Source organism: Coregonus clupeaformis, chromosome 12, assembly GCF_020615455.1.
Source record: "Coregonus clupeaformis isolate EN_2021a chromosome 12, ASM2061545v1, whole genome shotgun sequence".
Classification (NCBI taxonomy): Eukaryota; Metazoa; Chordata; class Actinopteri; order Salmoniformes; family Salmonidae; genus Coregonus; species Coregonus clupeaformis.
This window is the reverse complement of record NC_059203.1, coordinates 13,737,025-13,758,133: the sequence shown is the minus strand read 5'-3', so window position 1 is coordinate 13,758,133 and position 21,109 is coordinate 13,737,025. Positions and strand designations below refer to the sequence as shown.

At 45.8% G+C, this 21,109-nt stretch overlaps 2 protein-coding genes and 1 non-coding gene across 6 annotated transcripts in view; 2 read left to right on the top strand and 1 right to left on the bottom strand.

The window, feature by feature from the left end:
* The window catches only part of mapkapk2a (MAPK activated protein kinase 2a), a 93,295-nt gene extending 91,984 nt beyond the window's left edge, over positions 1-1,311 (bottom strand). For both annotated transcript variants that reach the window (XM_041891798.2, XM_041891799.2), the window contains exon 1: positions 582-1,311. In XM_041891798.2, coding sequence (XP_041747732.1) covers positions 582-827 — 246 coding nt within the window. In that variant the 5' untranslated portion in view covers positions 828-1,311. The remainder of the gene's footprint in view (positions 1-581) is intronic.
* A 17,131-nt stretch (positions 1,312-18,442) lies between these two features.
* trnae-uuc lies at positions 18,443-18,517 on the top strand. The gene has a single exon. It is a non-coding gene; the product is annotated as a tRNA-Glu (tRNA).
* Positions 18,518-19,865: 1,348 nt separating this feature from the next.
* dyrk3 (dual specificity tyrosine phosphorylation regulated kinase 3) overlaps positions 19,866-21,109 on the top strand; it is a 49,050-nt gene continuing 47,806 nt past the window's right edge. For 2 of the 3 annotated variants that reach the window (XR_006002684.2, XM_041891796.2), the window contains exon 1: positions 19,866-20,679. Coding sequence is in view for 1 of the 3 variants with exons in the window: in XM_041891796.2 (XP_041747730.1) it covers positions 20,637-20,679 (43 nt within the window). In the remaining 2 variants the exon portion in view is untranslated. The remainder of the gene's footprint in view (positions 20,680-21,109) is intronic. The other variant, XM_041891797.2, reaches the window with a different exon arrangement.

Below are 21,109 nucleotides of genomic sequence, written 5' to 3'. Positions count from 1 at the left end.
TTTGAACTGAACGACACGTTTCCCTAAAATGTTCTGCAACATGCTTGAACAGATTTACATTTGCTCTGTTTGTTGGGTGTGGTTTGAAGCAATGAGTGATGTATTTAAAAGGGCAGTGGCCATGCTGACAGCCTTCCCCAACTTGACATTCAGAACAGCACAGTTTTTATTTCATTTGAATTTTACACACCGTTTTTTCGTACTGAACGCAGCCAAGTGTCGAGTATAGTGATGACATCACATCAGTATAGGGAGAGCAGAGTGATCAATAGGCCAATCAGATCTGCTGCCTGTCATTCTGTCTGCTGATCAATCATTAACAGACTGGAGAGAATAATCGGCGGGAAAGCTGCCTTTGTTCAGAACACCCACACCTTAAACTTAAAATGTTGATTGTTTACCAATACTGTTTATTCCTAGTTACAACAAACATGTCAGTCAGTTACTCTGTCAAAGAATGACAAAGTCGCACCGTTTCAACAAAACTATAGTGGGACATTGAAAGTGTAGCTAAAATGACTTCTTATCCAACAGACTACTAGATATTTATAACGAACATCCCAGTTAATCTGTGATATTACCTTCAGGGCGTATTTGTCTCCGCTTTTCTTGTGGAAGATCTCCAGCACCCTTCCATTGATGCCGAGGCCCAGTACCTGACTGGTCACTTTGTAATCGTCCGTTATTGCGTTCTTCTTGATCTGTAGGGTCGGTTTCACATGGAACTGGAGGAGGTGACCCGGCGGGGGCTGGTTAGGTTGGCCCGCCGGGTTAGCTGGGCCCTGGGTCGGGGGGAACAGAGGCTGGATCCCAGCGTTGGACAACATACTGGGACAGCTCAACCAGACAATGACAACACTTTCTTTCTCTCTCGGTCTCTCCTTCCTGGGTTACAGGTAGGTAGTTGGCCTTCCGAAAGGGAAGTTGGATCCTCAACAAAAATGACAACGAGTTTGGAAGAAGTCCGCAAAAAAAAATTTGTTTGATATGTTCACGATAACGTTATAATCCAGTTTGAAGTGGCTAAATAAATTAGCCCGGTTAGCTACTTGACCTGTGATCATTGGCTGGCAAATCAGCTATCGGCTAGGCTAACGTTAGCTAATATCCATCTTGGTGGTCCGTCCGCCTATTCCAGGTAGATTCAAACAGATTTCAAGCCGTTTCAAATGTTGTAAGTTAATAAACAACTATGGCACTAAGTGCGAAATTATATTTCAACACGTTGCGACGTAAGGTTAAAACACAAACTGACTTAAAAAAGAAAACACAAAAACTCAAGACACCGGAGGGCACACTCACAGTCCCGGACTTTCCGATAGTAGTCATGGTGCGTTCAAGACAACTGGGTTCTCGGAAAAAACGAAGTCATATCGTGACTTCAGTGGTCGTTAGGAAGGAACGTCGGAGCTCTAGGATGATGCCCGAGTTTCCGACTTGAAATTCCTTGTTGGATGACCGTTCAGAACGATTTTTCCCAGTCGTAACTCCTTTTTTTCCGAGTTCCCAGTCGTCATGAACGCACTGAAATCGGAGGTTGGATAGTTCCATGTTCCCAGTTGTCTTGAATACGGCATCACACAGGGAGGGTCTCCTTTTCTGACGTCATGGCACGAGATATGACGCCTGGGGAAATTTGCTGCGTTCAAAACAACTGGAAACTCAGAGAAATACGAGGTCAAATCACGACATCAGTGATCTTTAGGTCGGAAAGTCGGGGCTCTAGGAAGATACCCGAGTTTCCGACTTGGATGACCGTTTAAAAGATTTTTCCCAGTCGGAGCTCGTTTTTTCCTGGAGTACCCAGTTGTTTTGTACGCACTGAAGTCGGAGATTTCAGAGGTCCCAGTGGTTTTGAACGCGGCAATTCTCCTTCAAGTAAGGTTAGCTTCAGCTCAATATGGCGACTGGAGTATGGGCGAGTCGAAAGGGTGGGTGTATGGAAAGCGAATCAGCTAATTGGGCAGATTTGTTGCCACTCAAGACCGTTTTGCGTGGCTGATTGGGCTGCACTACGAGTCGATAGCGACCAGTGCTCCGGTGTTGTGCCTGACGACCTCAAACGCATCCTACTGGGTATCATGGTCGTGTCGCCGGCGGTAGATACGTGGCAATTTTTTTCTCTCACATTATTTTATTTCAAATTGAATAGCAGCCTACACAAGAAATAACTAATATTGATAACCATCTAGATGTCACCTTGACACATACAGTCTACTACTCAATGGGGAGGGCTGAACTGCAACAACACCGAGACACCGTGCCCTTCGCTCCCACTTGACAAGCAAGTACTACCCGGCAAACGGAGTGGGAAGAGTGGGAAGTGTCTACCTAGTAGTCTTCTTCTGTGAATTTTTTATGGCGGTTGGCAACCAACTTTAAGGCGCATTACCGCCACCAACTGGACTGGAGTGTAGACCAGAGACAGGGAAGGTCTAAATCCTACCGAATATTGTTGTCTCCCTACCTAGTAGCCAATTGTGTACCACAGTATGAATCACAATAGCCATAAAACCTAGCGGTAAAAAACGGAAATGGTTCCAATCGTTTTTTCACCATTCGTTTTTGCGTCTGGGATTTTAGAACTACTTCATATAAGGTCTGTTTTTGTGTAGGCTTACCCTGGCATGACGTTTTGATAACCGCGCAAATCTCTCTCGGACAAGGTAACTTATCAATATATTTGCCTGTAAATACTACCCAAAAACAAAATACTAATTAGCCGCAAATGTGGCTAACACAGAACTACACATCTTGTCAGAATCTTTGACGTCATCCCTCGAGGCACATTTTGTAGTCTTGCTGAGGTTTTCTCTGTTACTAATTAGCATTTAGAATTTTTTTTGAGTAAATTGAGGCGAATATATTGATAAAACTCACCTTGTCCGAGAGAGAATGACATGGTTATCAAAACGTCACGCCAGTGTAAGCCCACACGAAACGCAGACCTTATTTTAAGTAGTTATACAATTAAAAAAGTAATGGTGAAATAACGATTGGAACCATTACCGGGTTTTACCGCTAGGTTTTATGGGTATTATGATGCGTCCACTATATCAGGGTGACACCGTATGTCCTCAAATGTGAATGAATTTTGCCAGATGTCTAGTCAACAGTGTCCGTACTTGATGCACATGTGCTTTGCAAGGCTGCAGAAGGGTTTGCAGCATGGAGAAGGTCATTTTCGCCGTCTCTGGGTTCCCTGCCATGTTTGACCAAAGCGCCGATTGCTACCGGGACCTCCATGCTATAAATGCTGTATGGAGACACATTGCCAATACAATTGGATTACCTGTTCAGTTGAATGTGAAATAATCAGCTGGAAAGTGGAAGCTAGGGGCTGACAATTTCTTAGCTAAGCTATCTAGCAAAGTGGTTAGCTTTGTAGTTAGATAGCTAGCTAACTGGCTTGACTGTTTGTACCACAGCGCAGTAACGCCTCGATCACACCGACAGTGTTTGTATTTTGGTACACCAGAAGTACAGTGGGGGAAAAAAAGTATTTAGTCAGCCACCAATTGTGCAAGTTCTCCCACTTAAAAAGATGAGAGAGGCCTGTAATTTTCATCATAGGTACACGTCAACTATGACAGACAAATTGAGATTTTTTTTCTCCAGAAAATCACATTGTAGGATTTTTTATGAATTTATTTGCAAATTATGGTGGAAAATAAGTACTTGGTCACCTACAAACAAGCAAGATTTCTGGCTCTTACAGATCTGTAACTTCTTCTTTAAGAGGCTCCTCTGTCCTCCACTCGTTACCTGTATTAATGGCACCTGTTTGAACATATCAGTATAAAAGACACCTGTCCACAACCTCAAACAGTCACACTCCAAACTCCACTATGGCCAAGACCAAAGAGCTGTCAAAGGACACCAGAAACAAAATTGTAGACCTGCACCAGGCTGGGAAGACTGAATCTGCAATAGGTAAGCAGCTTGGTTTGAAGAAATCAACTGTGGGAAAAATTATTAGGAAATGGAAGACATACAAGACCACTGATAATCTCCCTCGATCTGGGGCTCAACGCAAGATCTCACCCATGGTGTCAAAATGATCACAAGAACGGTGAGCAAAAATCCCAGAACCACACGGGGGGACCTAGTGAATGACCTGCAGAGAGCTGGGCCCAAAGTAACAAAGCCTACCATCAGTAACACACATTTACATTACATTTACGTCATTTAGCAGACGCTCTTATCCAGAGCGACTTACAAATTGGTGCATTCACCTTATAGCCAGTGGGATAACCACTTTACACAAAAAAATTTTTTTGGGGGGGGTTAGAAGGATGACTTTATCCTATCCCAGGTGTTCCTTAAAGAGGTGGGGTTTCAAATGTCTCCGGAAGGTGGTGAGTGACTCCGCTGTCCTGGCGTCGTGAGGGAGCTTGTTCCACCATTGGGGTGCCAGAGCAGCGAACAGTTTTGACTGGGCTGAGCGGGAACTGTGCTTCCGCAGAGGTAGGGGGGCCAGCAGGCCAGAGGTGGATGAACGCAATGCCCTCTTTTGGGTGTAGGGACTGATCAGAGCCTGAAGGTACGGAGGTGCCGTTCCCCTCACAGCTCCGTAGGCAAGCACCATGGTCTTGTAGCAGATGCGAGCTTCAACTGGAAGCCAGTGTAGTGTGCGGAGGAGCGGGGTGACGTGAGAGAACTTGGGAAGGTTGAACACCAGACGGGCTGCGGCATTCTGGATGAGTTGTAGGGGTTTAATGGCACAGGCAGGGAGCCCAGCCAACAGCGAGTTGCAGTAATCCAGACGGGAGATGACAAGTGCCTGGATTAGGACCTGTGCCGCTTCCTGTGTAAGGCAGGGTCGTACTCTCCGAATGTTGTAGAGCATGAACCTACAGGATCGGGTCACCGCCTTGATGTTAGCGGAGAACGACAGGGTGTTGTCCAGGGTCACGCCAAGGCTCTTCGCACTCTGGGAGGAGGACACAACGGAGTTGTCAACCGTGATGGCGAGATCATGGAACGGGCAGTCCTTCCCCGGGAGGAAGAGCAGCTCCGTCTTGCCAAGGTTCAGCTTGAGGTGGTGATCCGTCATCCATACTGATATGTCTGCCAGACATGCGATTCGCCACCTGGTTATCAGAAGGGGGAAAGGAGAAGATTAGTTGTGTGTCGTCTGCGTAGCAATGATAGGAGAGGCCATGTGAGGATATGACAGAGCCAAGTGACTTGGTGTATAGCGAGAATAGGAGAGGGCCTAGAACTGAGCCCTGGGGGACACCAGTGGTGAGAGCACATGGTGCGGAGACAGCTTCTCGCCACGCCACTTGGTAGGAGCGACCGGTCAGGTAGGGACGCAATCCAAGAGTGAGCCACGCCGGAGATGCCCAGCTCGGAGAGGGTGGAGAGGAGGATCTGATGGTTCACAGTATCAAAGGCAGCAGACAGGTCTAGAAGGACAAGAGCAGAGGAGAGAGAGTTAGCTTTAGCAGTGCGGAGAGCTTCCGTGACACAGAGAAGAGCAGTCTCAGTTGAATGACCAGTCTTGAAACCTGACTGGTTTGGATCAAGAAGGTCATTCTGAGAGAGATAGCAAGAGAGTTGGCTAAAGACGGCACGCTCAATAGTTTTGGAGAGAAAAGAAAGAAGGGATACTGGTCTGTAGTTGTTGACATCAGAGGGATCAAGTGTTGGTTTTTTGAGAAGGGGTACAACTCTCGCTCTCTTGAAGATGGAAGGGACATAGCCAGCGGTCAAGGATGAGTTGATCAGCGAGGTAAGGTAAGGGAGAAGGTCACCGGAGATGGTCTGGAGAAGAGAGGAGGGGATAGGGTCAAGCGGGCAGGTTGTTGGGCGGCCGGCCGTCACAAGTCGCAAGATTTTATCTGGAGAGAGAGGGGAGAAAGAAGTCAAAGCATAGGGTAGGGCAGTGTGAGCAGGACCAGCAGTGTCATTTGACTTAACAAACGAGGATCGGATGTCGTCAACCTTCTTTTCAAAATGGTTGACGAAGTCATCCACAGAGAGGGAGGAGGGGGGGAGGGGGAGGAGGATTCAGCAGGGAGGAGAAGGTGGCAAAGAGCTTCCTAGGGTTAGAGGCAGATGCTTGGAATTTAGAGTGGTAGAAAGTGGCCTTAGCAGCAGAAACAGATGAAGAAAATGTAGAGAGGAGGGAGTGAAAAGATGCCAGGAGTCTAGTTTTCCTCCATTTCCGCTCGGCTGCCCGGAGCCCTGTTCTGTGAGCTCGCAATGAGTCATCAAGCCACGGAGCTGGAGGGGAGGACCGAGCCGGCCGGGAGGATAGGGGACATAGAGAGTCAAAGGATGCAGAAAGGGAGGAGAGGAGGGTTGAGGAGGCAGAATCAGGAGATTGGAGGGAGAAGGATTGAGCAGAGGGAAGAGATGATAGGATGGAAGAGGAGAGAGTAGCGGGAGAGAGAGAGCGAAGGTTGCGACGGCGCATTACCATCTGAGTAGGGGCAGAGTGAGTAGTGTTGGAGGAGAGCGAGAGAGAAAAGGATACAAAGTAGTGGTCGGAGACATGGAGGGGAGTTGCAGTGAGATTAGTAGAAGAACAGCATCTAGTAAAGATGAGGTCAAGCGTATTGCCTGCCTTGTGAGTAGGGGGGGATGGTGAGAGGGTGAGCTCAAAAGAGGAGAGGAGTGGAAAGAAGGAGGCAGAGAGAAATGAGTCAAAGGTAGACGTAGGGAGGTTGAAGTCCCCCAGAACTGTGAGGGGTGAGCCATCCTCAGTAAAGGAACTTATCAAGGCGTCAAGCTCATTGATGAACTCTCCAAGGGAACCTGGAGGACGATAGATGACAAGGATATTAAGCTTAAATGGGCTAGTGACTGTGACAGCATGGAATTCAAATGAGGAGATAGACAGATGGGTCAGGGGAAAAATAGAGAATGTCCATTTGGGAGAGATGAGGATTCCTGTGCCACCACCCCGCTGACCAGATGCTCTTGGGGTATGCGAGAACACATGGTCCGACGAGGAGAGAGCAGTAGGAGTAGCATTGTTTTCAGTGGTAATCCATGTTTCCGTCAGCGCCAAGAAGTCGAGGGGCTGGAGGGTAGCATAGGCTGGGATGAACTCTGCCTTGTTGGCCGCAGAACGGCAGTTCCAGAGGCTGCCTGAGACCTGGAACTCCACGTGGGTGGTGCGTGCAGGGACCACCAGGTTAGAGAGGCAGCAGCCACGCGGTGTGAGGCGTTTGTTTAGCCTGTGCGGAGAGGAGAGAACAGGGATAGGCAGAGGCATAGTTGACAGGCTGCAGAAAATGGCTACAATAATGCAAAGGAGATCGGAATGAAATGAACTAAACATCTGGGAAAGGAGAGAGCGGGGCCTCCCTCACCACAACACCCAAATATAACTCTCCCAACTTCCACCTCAGAAACTATAATTGTTGTAAACTACAGCGGTTCAATGTTTCTAGGAATAGACTAACTTAGTTTATTCAGCTAGCTAACTAGGTACAGTATTCTTCCGTGAAAATCGTCCAGGGCACCTAGTCATAAGACGCCACAGCCAGCTAGCATGCCGGACTCCAACAACACGGTTTAGCACCAATACTCGGCCACAACAAACCACCAGTGTGTCAACACGTCAAGCAGATCGTTCGTGTCCGTGTCTAACGTTGTGCGAGTCCGTCGTCAACTTATTCAGCCACACTACGCCGCCAGGGACTCAAATCCTGCAGTGCGAGACGTGTCCCCCTGCTTAAGCCAGTACATGTCCAGGCCCGTCTGAAGTTTGCTAGAGTGCATTTGGATGATCCAGAAGAGGATTGGGAGAATGTCATATGGTCAGATGAAACCAAAATAGAACTTTTTGGTAAAAACTCAACTCGTCGTGTTTGGAGGACAAAGAATGCTGAGTTGCATCCAAAGAACACCATACCTACTGTGAAGCATGGGGGTGGAAACATCATGCTTTGGGGCTGTTTTTTCTGCAAAGGGACCAGGACGACTGATCCGTATAAAGGAAAGAATGAATGGGGCCATGTATCGTGAGATTTTGAGTGAAAACCTCCTTCCATCAGCAAGGGCATTGAAGATGAAACGTGGCTGGGTCTTTCAGCATGACAATGATCCCGGGCAACGAAGGAGTGGCTTCGTAAGAAGCATTTCAAGGTCCTGGAGTGGCCTAGCCAGTCTCCAGATCTCAACCCCATATAAAATCTTTGGAGGGAGTTGAAAGTCCGTGTTGCCCAGCGACAGCCCCAAAACATCACTACTCTAGAGGAGATCTGCATGGAGGAATGGGCCAAAATACCAGCAACAGTGTGTGAAAACCTTGTGAAGACTTACAGAAAACATTTGACCTGTGTCATTGCCAACAAACGGTATATAACAAAATATTGAGAAACTTTTGTTATTGACCAAATACTTATTTTCCACCATAATTTGCAAATAAATTCATTAAAAATCCTACAGTGATTTTCTGGATTTTTTCTCTCATTTTGTCTGTCATAGTTGACGTGTACCTATGATGAAAATTACAGGCCTCTCTCATCCTTTTAAGTGGGAGAACTTGCACAATTGGTGGCTGACTAAATACTTTTTTTCCCCACTGTATCCATGTTTCCAATGGAACGTTGCGTTTGCCTTGAAGCATTGGTTGCAGAGGCAGTTGCAGTGCGTTCTGTGTGGTACATATGTTGTATTTATCGAACGTATGTGTCAAACTGTATGCTTCACAGAAATGGTAGAAGGTGAATGTTGAACTTTTGATGCACATGTATCCAGATGATGCTGCATACTACTATCTTACGCAATGATACTATCAGTGTGATCAAGGCATAAAGCAACGCACACGTTGGAAATATTGAACGCATGTGGTACACAGAACGCATGACAGCACCCCCAACTCAGCATTGCGGTTGCTTCATTGACAATGAACGACTTCCGTTGGAAGCAAAGAGTTTATGCATCTGGTGACAGTCACAGGAAGCACACGCATACAACGCATCATCAATACTTTAAATCAAAAATAAACTCATCAGTTTTACAACTGAAAGTGTACAATTATTTGTGTAAAACTAACAGTGAAATACGACTCATCCTCTGGCTTAAAAACACAAGTCCAAACTATCTCTGTATGGTAAGGTACGGAAGACAAAAAAACACAGCTCAATCAAAACTGTCTAACCTATAGCAGAGCGCTTTCGACACACCCACTCCTTTCCTTTCGACACACCCACTCCTTTCCACACACCCACTACTTTCCTTTCAACACACCCACTTCTTTCCTTTCGACACACCCACTCCTTTCCTTTCCACACACCCACTCCTTTCCTTTCGACACACCCACTCCTTTCCTTTCGACACACCCACTCCTTTCCTTTCGACACACCCACTCCTTTCCTTTCGACACACCCACTCCTTTCCTTTCGACACACCCACTCCTTTCCTTTCCACACACCCACTCCTTTCCTTTCGACACACCCACTCCTTTCCTTTCCACACACCCACTCCTTTCCTTTCGACACACCCACTCCTTTCCTTTCGACACACCCACTCCTCCTTTCGACACACCCACTCGCCCATACTCCGTTCGCCATATTGGGATGCAGCTACAGCCGTCTCTTCTCATTTGGGCATAAGGGATTGGCCGTGTTCAAGAGGATCAAACCTGCATTGGTAAATTGTTACAGACTGACTGATCTACCAATAATAATGAGTCGTTATTTATGATTACAGGTGATTTGTAGACGAGTCAGTCGGCAGTCATTTTGATGCTCTCGAACACAGCTACACAGTCGTTAACGCCATTTCTCCCGGTGGGCGGTGCTATGCATCAAGGTAGGTGTAGATTTCAGCTCGTGTATGGGTGCACACGGTCGTCAATAGTTACCACAGCCACAAAGTCATAAACCCCACTCATTTCGACATTTCTTCCTCTTAAAATGTGATTTTAAACCGAACTCTAATCCTAAACTTAACCACACTGCTAACCTTATGCCTAACCCTGACCTTAAATGAAGACCAAAACGTTCATGTTGGTTTTAATAATTTGTTACGATATAGACCGTTTTGACTTTGTGGCTGTGGTAACTAGTGGAAACCGGTGCACATTTTGCACTAAATGTGATCGAATAGCTCAGCTGGTTAACCCCGAGCTGACTAGGTGCGCCGATGCCCTTGAGCACGGCACTTAACACAAATGTATGACGCATGTAAGTCGCTCTGGATAAGAGCGTCTGCTAAATGGTATGTATGTTACGATTTTATTAAGGCAATTTTAAATGTATTATTTTGCTATAGATCTACACAACATACTCCTCTTTTTCAAAGTGAAAGAAAAATTATAGAAAAATTTCCAATTTAATAAAAAAATAAGAAATGAAAATCTATTGATTGCGTTTGTCTTCACACCCCATAGTTAATACTAGGTGGAAGCAGCTTTGGCAGCAATTACAGCTGTGAATCATATTGAATCAGATTATACTAAACCTTGCACAACTCTTAGAGCAGAGGAGATGATCCTTGACCCTAAGTCAAATCAAATCAAATTGTATTTATCACATGTGCCGAATACAGCTGGTGTAGCCTTTACAGTGGCCCTTTCCCAACGATGCATAGTAAAAATAATAAGGACAAGTACCTAACATGAGGAATAAAATAAAATACACAAGAATTGGGACCCGTGTAGCTCAGTTGGTAGAGCATGGCGCTTGCAACGCCAGGGTTGTGGGTTCGTTTCCCACGGGGGGCCAGTATGAAAATGTATGCACTCACTAACTGTAAGTCGCTCTGGATAAGAGCATCTGCTAAATGACTAAAATGTAAATGTAAAATTGGGCTATAATGTGGGATGGACCTCTCTGTCTGTAAGAAGAGAGCTGCATTCTCTTTTATTTATTTACAAAGCAATCTGACAGAATCTCCCTCCATATTTAACTTCATTAATTAAGTTAAGAATCATAAATTACCAAACCCGTTCTCAGGAATGGATAACACTAGAGAACCCTTCAGTCTCCACAGATTTGGGAAAATCTGCGTTTTGTTTGTTTACCCCTAATTTGTGGAACAATCTGCAGAGTTCACTGCAGTTAGATGTGCTGGTGCCTCTCAGGCTGTTTAAATGATTGATTGAGGACCTCTATGTAGTTGAATATGATTTGCTTTTATTAAATATGTTAATTTTGGTTAGTGTGTGCTGAATTATATTGTTTTATACACATCTGTGTAAAAAAATAAATAAAACATATTTTGTATTATTCTGTTTTTACTGTCATGTATACAGGGCTCTCTTGTAAAATAGATTTTAATCTCAATGTGACTCCCTGTTTAAATAAAGGTTAAATAAAATAAATAAATATACAGGGAGTACCAGTACCAGATCAATGTGCAGAGGTAAGAGGTAATTGAGGTAGATATGTACATGAAGGCCCCGGTGAGGTACTGGGCTATCCGCACCACCACTTTGTGGTCTAGGGTGGAGCACTTTCCATACCAGGCGGTGATGCAGCCAGTCAAGATGCTCTCGATGGTGCAGCTGTTGAACTTTTTGAGGATCTGAGGGCCCATGCCTCCTGAGGTGGACCACAACCCCATAGTGGTCCACAGAGAGAACATTGAGCTGGTGAACTCATTCAGTACCTGTGGGTCCACATTGACAGTGGGATGTGCTGGCCACCCATGAGGCTACAGTGGGATGAGCTGGCCACCCATGAGGGCTGAGACAGTGGGAGTGCTAGCCAACAGGGAGTGCTGGCCACCCATGAGGTGACAGTGAGTGGCACCCATGAGGTGACAGTGGGATGTGCTGGCCACCCATGAGGTGACAGTGGGATGAGCTGGCCACCCATGAGGTGACAGTGGGATGAGCTGGCCACCCATGAGGCGACAGTGGGATGTGCTGGCCACCCATGCACTTTCACTTCCTGCGTGGACTCAGGGTCTATGGAGTCAACCAGAAGATGATGCTCCTCTCCTATGTTTGATTTATTTTACCCTTTATTTTACCAGGTAAGTTGACTGAGAACAAATTCTCATTTACAGGGGAGACCGAATAACTAACATAATTGCTAATTGCCTAGCAGAGGTGGAGAGCACGCCTCCCTGTACTAATTGCTGATTGCCTAGGAGAGGTGAAAACACCCCCCCTCCCAATACAACCACTGATTACCAAAACAAGTCACAAATTGCCCTGTCCCTTGATCCTGGTTGATGTTTCAACAACTTTCTGCAAATTATGAGCAGTCAGCAGTTCACACACCAAGTTGGCCACTGGGAAGACAGGCAGCACTTAAAGTAGATGGCCCTAGCTAGCAACGAGACAGTACTAGACAACAACAGATAAAAACAAAAAATATATACTTATTACTCCTGGAGATATCTAGCTATAGAATGAAGCATGTCACCGCCTGTCGGGAAAGTCCCGACTACACCACGGTGAGATACGGTGCAACGTTAGTTAGTATTGGGGATTTATTATTCTCCTAAATTGATGGGATGACTAACTTAGAAAGAATGCATTCTTGACTGGGCTAATGTAGGTTGTGACACATGGCAAGGCTGTGATTGATGTGAAGAGCTGTTTTAGGGGGTAAAATGAGATAAGGATTGTGTCTTCAAATGCTAGACTATACTGGTTCTTTGTGATCTGTGAACCTTCCTTGGACGTAGGAATGATGTCTAAGGGAGCTGGCTCTTCTCACTATGACAGGTTGCTATGATAAACTTGTGCCTGGCTGAAGTGTGCAACAAATGGCGCCGAGGAGATGGGATCAACCCCTGAAACAACGGATTGGCTGAGTAAAGTTTAAACCACGCTCAAGCCTCTACTCTAATTGGCCAGCAGAGAAGTGGGAAATTCCCTCTGTCAGAGTATTTGAGTATTGGATCTGGAACAATGTCTTTTAGTTCTCTGAAGCGCCCTGTGAGGTATTTCAGAGAGCCCGTATATACGAAACATCATATTTACCATTGAAGGTTTTTGCATTAATTAAAATAACTAGTATATCTTAGAAGTCGTGTTGACCTCTTTTGTTCCTAATACCAGATTTGAATTGACGCGACTTTGACATTAGCTAACGAAGGTGCCTAACTAGCTAGCCCCCCAGGCGATATTTAGCTAGCTATATCCCTGCCCTGGTGGGCTAACGTTAGCTAGCATGTCACCACGTGAAAAAATAAGACTACACCAAAGTAGTTTGTTAGCAGCTAGTAAACAGCGCTTACCTTATCACAAAGCTCAAGCGACGCCTCACTTATAGAGGTCGGAAAACGATAAAATGCATGTGTGCTTATCGGAATAATAAGTGTAATTAATGCAAAAACCTTCAATGGTAAATATGATGTTTCGTATATACGGGCTCTCTGAGATACCTCGCAGGGCACTTCAGAGAACTAAAGACATTGTTCCAGATTCAATACTCAAATACTCTGACAGAGGGAATTTCCCACTTCTCTGCTGGCCAATTAGAGTAGAGACTTGAGCGTGGTTTAAACTTTACTCAGCCAATCCGTTGATGCATCTCTGTTACCAGCCTCTTCTGTTACCAGGCCTACGTTCATCATAACAACCTATCATAGTGAGAAGAGCCAGCTCCCTTAGACACCATTCCTATGTCCAAGGAAGGCTCACAGATCACAAAGAACTAGTATAGTCTAGCATTTGAAGACACAATCCTTATCTCATTTTACCCCCTAAAACAGCTCTTCACATCAATCACAGCCTGCCAGGTGTCACAGCCTACATTAGCCCAGTCAAGAATGCATTCTTTCTAAGTTAGTCATCCCATCAATTTAGGAGAATAATAAATCCCCAATACCCCCTTTGCTATGAAGCCCCTAAATAAGATCTGGTGCAACCAATTACCTTCAGAAGTCACATAATTAGTTAAATGAAGTCCACCTGTGTGCAATCTAAGTGTCACATGATCTGTCACATGATCTCAGTATATATACACCTGTTCTGAAAGGCCCCAGAGTCTGCAACACCACTAAGCAAGCGGCACCACCAAGCAAGCGGCACCACGAAGACCATGGAGCTCTCCAAACAGGTCAGGGACAAAGTTGTGGAGAAGTATAGATCAGGGTTGGGTTATAACAAAATATCAGAAACTTTGAACATCCCACTGAGCACCATTAAATCCATTTTTATAAAATTGAAAGAATATGGCACCACAACAAACCTGCCAAGAGTCCCCTGTAGCTCAGTTGGTAGAGCATGGCGCTTGCAACGCCAGGGTTGTGGGTTCGTTTCCCACAGGGGGCAGTATGAAAATGTATGCACTCACTAACTGTAAGTCGCTCTGGATAAGAGCGTCTGCTAAATGACTAAAATGTAAATGTTAAGAGAGGGCCGCCCACCAAAACTCACAGACCAGGCAAGGAGGGCATTAATCAGAGAGGCAAGAAAGAGACCAAAGATAACCCTGAAGGAGCTGCAAAGCTCCACAGCGGAGATTGGAGTATCTGTCCATAGGACCACTTTAAGCCGTACACTCCACAGAGCTGGGCTTTACGGAAGAGTGGCCAGAAAAAGAATGGGCAAAAGTCCCAGTGGCTAGATGTGCCAAGCTTATAGAGACATACCCCAAGAGACTTGCAGCTGTAATTGCTGCAAAAGGTGGCTCTACAAAGTGGTAGGCATGTCGTGTAAATCAAATTATACAAACCCCCCCAAAAATCCATTTTAATTCCAGGTTGTAAGGCAACAAAATAGGAAAAATGCCAAGGGGGGTGAATACTTTCGCAAGCCACTGTAGCGCAAAACCATCCTTGCTTCTAATTGACAGAGAGACCTAAGGTTAACTACAAAGGCCAGGGTAATAAAACAAATTTGAGGCATAAAAAAATGTTTTATCAGCTAGGTAATTTGAATAATGCTAAACAAGAATACACACGAGAAATACACAATATCAATGATTTAAACGAGAAACTAAAAAGGCTATAATATCTATTCGCTAGGTTACTTGCTACTTGTCGAGTTTGCATGGAAAAAGTTGTTGGTTTTTCCCACCCTGGGCCTTGAGTGATCCATCAAAGCTTGCGACAGAATGTGTAGTTCTGTATGATAACCACATTAGCGGCTAATTAGCATAGCATTTTTGGGGCGAATATATTGATAAAAGTTACGTTGTCCGAGAGAGATTTGCGCAGTTATCAAAATGTCATGCCAGTGTAAGCCTACACGAAACAAAGACCTTATATGAAGTAGTTCTAAAATCTCCTATGGAAAAATGTATGGTGGAAAAACGATTGGAACCATTTCCGGGTTTTACCACTAGGTTTTATTGGTATTATGACTCATACTGTAGTACTCAATGCCGTGTTCACAACAACTGGGAACTCGGAAATCTCTGAAATCATACTTTAGTCCATTCAAGACAACTGGAAACTCAGAAAAAAACAACATTGTTTTGAAAGGTAAGACCACTATTCAAGATTCTGTTTTAGGACCACTATTGTTTTCACTATATATTCTACCTCTTGGTGATGTCATTCAGAAACACAATGTCAACTTTCACTGCTATGCGGACGACACACAGCTGTACATTTCGATGAAACTTGGTGAAGCCCCAAAATTGCCCTGGAAGCCTGTGTTTCAGACATAAGGAAGTGGAGGGCGGCAAATGTTTTACTTTTAAACTCGGACAAAACAGAGATGCTAGTTCTATGTCCCAAGAAACAGAGAGATCTGCTGTTTGACCTGACAATTAATCTTGATGGTTGTACAGTCGTCTCAAATAAAACTGTGAAGGACCTCGGCGTTACTCTGGACCCTGATCTCTCTTTTGACGAACATATCAAGAATATTTCAAGGGCAGCTTTTTTCCCGTCTTCGTAACATTGCAAAAATCTGAAACTATTTGTCCCAAAATTAAGCAGAAAGCTAATCCATGCTTTTGTCACTTTTAGATTAGACTACTGCAATGCACTACTCTCCGGCTACCCGGATAAAGCACTAAATAAACTTCAGTTAGTGCTAAACACGGCTTCTAGAATCTGGACTAGAACCCCCAAAATTGATAATATTACTCCACGCTTCCTGTTAAGGGTAGGGCTGATTTCAAGGTTTTACTGCTAACCTACAAAGCATTAAATGGACTTGCTCCTACCTATCTCTACGATTTGGTCCTGCCGTACATACCTACACGTACGCTACGGTCACAAGACGCAGGCCTCCTTATTGTCCCTGGAATTTCTAAGCAAACAGTTGGAGGCAGGGCTTTCTCCTATAGAGCTCAATTTTTATGAAATGGTCTGCCTATCCATGTGAGAGACGCAGACTCCGTCTCAACCTTTAAGTCTTTACTGAAGACTCATCTCTTCAGTAGGTCCTACGATTGAGTGTAGTCTGGCCGAGGGGTGCGAAGGTGTTGAATGTCAGGGCACTGGAGTGATGAACCGCCCTTGCTGTCTCTGCCTGGCCAGCTCCCCTCTCTCCACTGGGATTCTCTGTCTCTGACCCTATTACGGGAGCTGAGTCACTGGCTTACTAGTGCTCTTCCAGGCCGTCCCCTAGGAAAGGTACATCACGTCGTGCCAGGCTTTTTCCGCTATACCCGACTTGAGTGGGTCACTGATCTTCCTGTCCGGTTTGTCGCCCCCTCAGGCTCGTGCGGTGGAGGAGATCTTCATGGGCTATACTCAGCCTTGTCTCAGGGTAGTAGGTTGGTGGTCTGTTGATATCCCTCTAGTGGTGTGGAGGCTGTGCTTTGGCAAAGTGGGTGGGGTTATATCCTGCCTGGTTGGCCCTGTCCGGGGGTATCGTCGGACGGTGCCACAGTGTCCCCAACCCACCCTGTCTCAGCCTCCAGTATCTATGCTGCAATAGTCTATGTGCCGGAGGGCTAGGGTCAGTCTGTCCTATCTGGTGAAATTCTTCTGTCTTATCTGGTGTCCTTTGTGAACTTAAGTATGCTCCCTCTAATTCTCTCTCTCTCTCTCTCTGTCTCTGTCTCTCTGTCTCTGTCTCACACTCTCTGTCTCTGTCTCTCTCTCTGTCTCTGTCTCTCTCTGTCTCTGTCTCTCTGTCTCTGTCTCACACTCTCTGTCTCTGTCTCTGTCTCTCTTAGAGGACCTGAGCCCTAGGACCATGTCTCAGGACTACCTGGCCTGATGACTCCTGGCTGTCCCCAGTCCACCTGGTCGTGCTGCTGCTCCAGTTTCAACTCTCCTGCCTGTGGCTATGGAACACTGACCTGTTCACTGGACATGCTACCTTATCCCAGACCTGCTGTTTTCGACTCTCTCTCTCTCTACCGCACCTGCTGTCTCGACCTCTGAATGCTCGGCAATGAAAAGCCAACTGACATTTACCCCTGAGGTGCTGGCCTGTTGCACCCTCTACAACCACTGCAATTATTATTTGACCCTGCTGGTCATGTATGAACGTTTGAACATCTTCAAGAACGATCTGTCCTTAATGGCCATGTACTGTTATAATCTCCACCGGGCACAGCCAGAAGAGGACTGGCCACCCCTCAGAGCCTGGTTCCTCTCCACCCCTGCACAGCCAGAAGAGGACTGGCCACCCCTCAGAGCCTGGTTCCTCTCCACCCCTGCACAGCCAGAAGAGGACTGGCCACCCCTCAGAGCCTGGTTCCTCTCCACCCCTGCACAGCCAGAAGAGGACTGGCCACTCCTCAGAGCCTGGTTCCTCTCCACCCAGCACAGCCAGAAGAGGACTGGCCACCCCTCAGAGCCTGGTTCCTCTCCACCCAGCACAGCCAGAAGAGGACTGGCCACCCCTCAGAGCCTGGTTCCTCTCCACCCAGCACAGCCAGAAGAGGACTGGCCACCCCTCAGAGCCTGGTTCCTCTCTAGGTTACTTCCTAGGATCCTGCCATTCTAGGGCCGTAAGAGCGTTCATGCAAAACCCCATGCAATACAAGAAGTGTAAAACGTTTAGCCATGTGTCAAGTGTTTGCAGATGGAAGGAATATGTTATTGAAGAGTCTGTGAATGTAAAATGTTGCAACTGTGGTGGGGATCATATTTCCCAATTCCCTGAGTGCCCTGTCAGGGTGAAAGAGGTTGAGGTGTCAAGGATCAGGGCTGAGCAGCGGATCTCCAATGTGGAGGCGGTGAAGAGAGACGAAGGGGCAAGAGGCTACTGTTCTGAAGATGATATACATTTACATTTACATTTTAGTCATTTAGCAGACGCTCTTATCCAGAGCGACTTACAGTTAGCGCATACATTATTTTATCGAACCCACAACCCTGGCGTTGCAAACGCCATGCTCTACCAACTGAGCTACATCCCTGCCGTCCATTCCCTCCCCTACCCTGGACGACGCTGGGCCAAATGTGCGCCGCCCCATGGGTCTCCCGGTCGCGGCCGGCTACGACAGAGCCTGGATTCGAACCAGGATCTCTAGTGGCACAGCTAGCACTGCGATGCAGTGCCTTAGACCACTGCGCCACTCGGGGATATGGCGGTGGATGCACCACAACCAGTTGCCAACGTTATACGTCAATCAAGTGATCTGGATACACTTAGTGTGAAGAAGCCCTCCTGTAGCTCAGTTGGTAGAGCATGGCGCTTTCAACTCCAGGGTTGTGGGTTCGATTCCCATGGGGGGCCAGTATGAAAAATGTATGCACTCACTAACTGTAAGTCGCTCTGGATAAGAGCGTCTGCGAAATGACTCAAATGTAAGGTGGATTCTTTTGTTGTTGTTGCATTTGTTCCTTTTTGGATCGTTATTATCCACCTGTACAGTAGGTGGCAGAATGCACATATAATTGTTCCGAACGCCATTATACCAAAGAAGAAGAAGAGGAGGAGGATAAGCGCGTCTGCGAAATGACTCAAATGTAAATGTAAGGTGGATTTTTTTTGGTTATTGCATTTTTTCCTTTTTGGATCGTTATTATCCACCTGTACAGTAGGTGGCGGAATGCACATAGAATTGTTCCGAACGCCATTATACCAAAGAAGAAGAGGAGGGAACTATTGAACATTCAGGGTCCTGAGTGTACGAGTAGAATCCAGTTGAAGGCACACTATTTTGAAAATGGTTTTATGTGAAAGCACACATTCTGCATTGTTGTTCTAATAATTAGTTTTTGAAGAATAGTCAAACAGGGTAGCAAGGTATAAAATTCGAACCTGGTATTCCAACTGATTATGGACTATTAAAGCCACAGTTTCCCGCTGCGCCACGGACTTTTTATGAAAATGATGGGAGGAAACATGAATCTTACAAGCTCGTATTGCTGACCAGGAGATGTCACTAATACGCATTGTGAACCGCTAATGAAGGTCCGAGTAATGAACCGTTATCCGGCACAATTTGGTGAAAGCTCCGAAGCCTTCAGAAAGCCTCGGATTGCCATCACTACGTACACGCATCGTTATCCGTCTTCTTGTTTGATGTAGCCAGGATATCTGTTGGCCACGACATGTGGGCACCACTGGATCGTAACAACAATGGACCGTTGGGAAACACCCTGTCACTTTGAGCCAAGATGGCGCTGTTTTAACCCCGCCTGTTTTATGACGCTACGGCGAAGACGCCCTTAGAAACAAAACCAGACAATCACATCGAAATAGGACCTCCTGCAGCTGGCAAGACGGGTTAAAAACATTCTCGTTTTTTAACGGCGCTAACGCACTGAGGACCTATAATATCCTCCCGAAAGAGATGCCAGCGCCTTTGAATTCTGCGCGAACGGGGCTTTGCCCAGAGTTGAGGTAGCTAGCTAGCTAACCGACGATAACCCAGAGTTGAGGTAACTAGCTAACCGACGATAACCCAGAGTTGAGGTAGCTAGCTAACCGACGATAACCCAGAGTTGAGGTAGCTAGCTAACTAACCGACGATAACCCAGAGTTGAGGTAGCTAGCTAGCTAACCGACGATAACCCAGAGTTGAGGTAGCTAGCTAACCGACGGTAACCCAGAGTTGAGGTAGCTAGCTAACTAGCCGACGATAACCCAGAGTTGAGGTAGCTAGCTAGCTAACCGACGATAACCCAGAGTTGAGGTAGCTAGCTGGCTAACCGACGATAACCCCTCTCTCAAGCGAAAACAGCTTCCCAAGCATTCCGGAAGGAGGACGAATCGTGGGCTGATCGAAGCAGAAGCTCACTAGTCCACATTAGCCAACTAGTCAGTCCACCTCAAGTACACTCGAGTTTTATTCCTTTGGGGATGGTTCTCTGGGTGGATATAATAATCAACCGACAGAGAGAGGCGAGGGCCACACGGGTCATACAGCCAAGCTGTAATTTTGGGACTCGAACTATTTTGTGACAGCGGGAGTAATTTAGCGGACGTGTGTTTTTGTGGCTGTGCTAACGTTAGCTGACGGAAACGAGAAACGACCCCCATCGCTGGAACTTTTTCAGACTGCAGGGCTAGCGAGCTGGCAAAGCCATGGTTTTAGGACGAGAGCAGGGTCAGATTGTGTAGGTAGGTAGAGAGTCCTAGCTAGAATATTAAGTTGAGAAAGTGAGGAAAGCTATATTAAACCAACTTATGTAGCTACATTTCATCCAACGAAGTTGTCTAGCAGGGGATATCTTGGATCCCTTTAGCTAGCTACACGAGCACGAATTGCAAATGTTACAAGCTGCCCTCTTGTACAGTACTTTATTATAACTAGACTTGGCTAGTTTCTTTTTTACATTTGGAGTTGTTTTTACTAAAGCTTTTTTACTTCCACCTCGGATGCTGGCATCAACTTTAAACTGCAATCATGATGATATTACAGAGAAAACCAGAAGGTCCCATAACAGCAGGTAATTAACTGATTATAACTGGCTTCGTACTATATTGTACTATACTATATTGTACTATATTCTAATATACTTACTGTAACGTTACATTAATGACCTCAAAGCAAATTGTATTTGTCACATGCGCCGATTACAACTGGTGTAGACTTTACCGTGAAATGCTCGCTTACCAGCCCTTCCCAACGATGCAGAGTTTACAAATAAAAATAAAATAGAAATACGAAGAATACAATAACATACACAAGAATGGAGCTATATACTGGCAGTACCAGATCAATGTGCAGAGGTACGAGGTATTTGAGGTTGATAGATACATGAATCCAGGGTAAAGTGACTAGGAATCAGGATAGATAATAACTAACTCTGCTGATGTGATTGCGCACAGTGGCATAATTTGTTAGCTAGCCATTTTGTTGAATGCAAATGTATCATT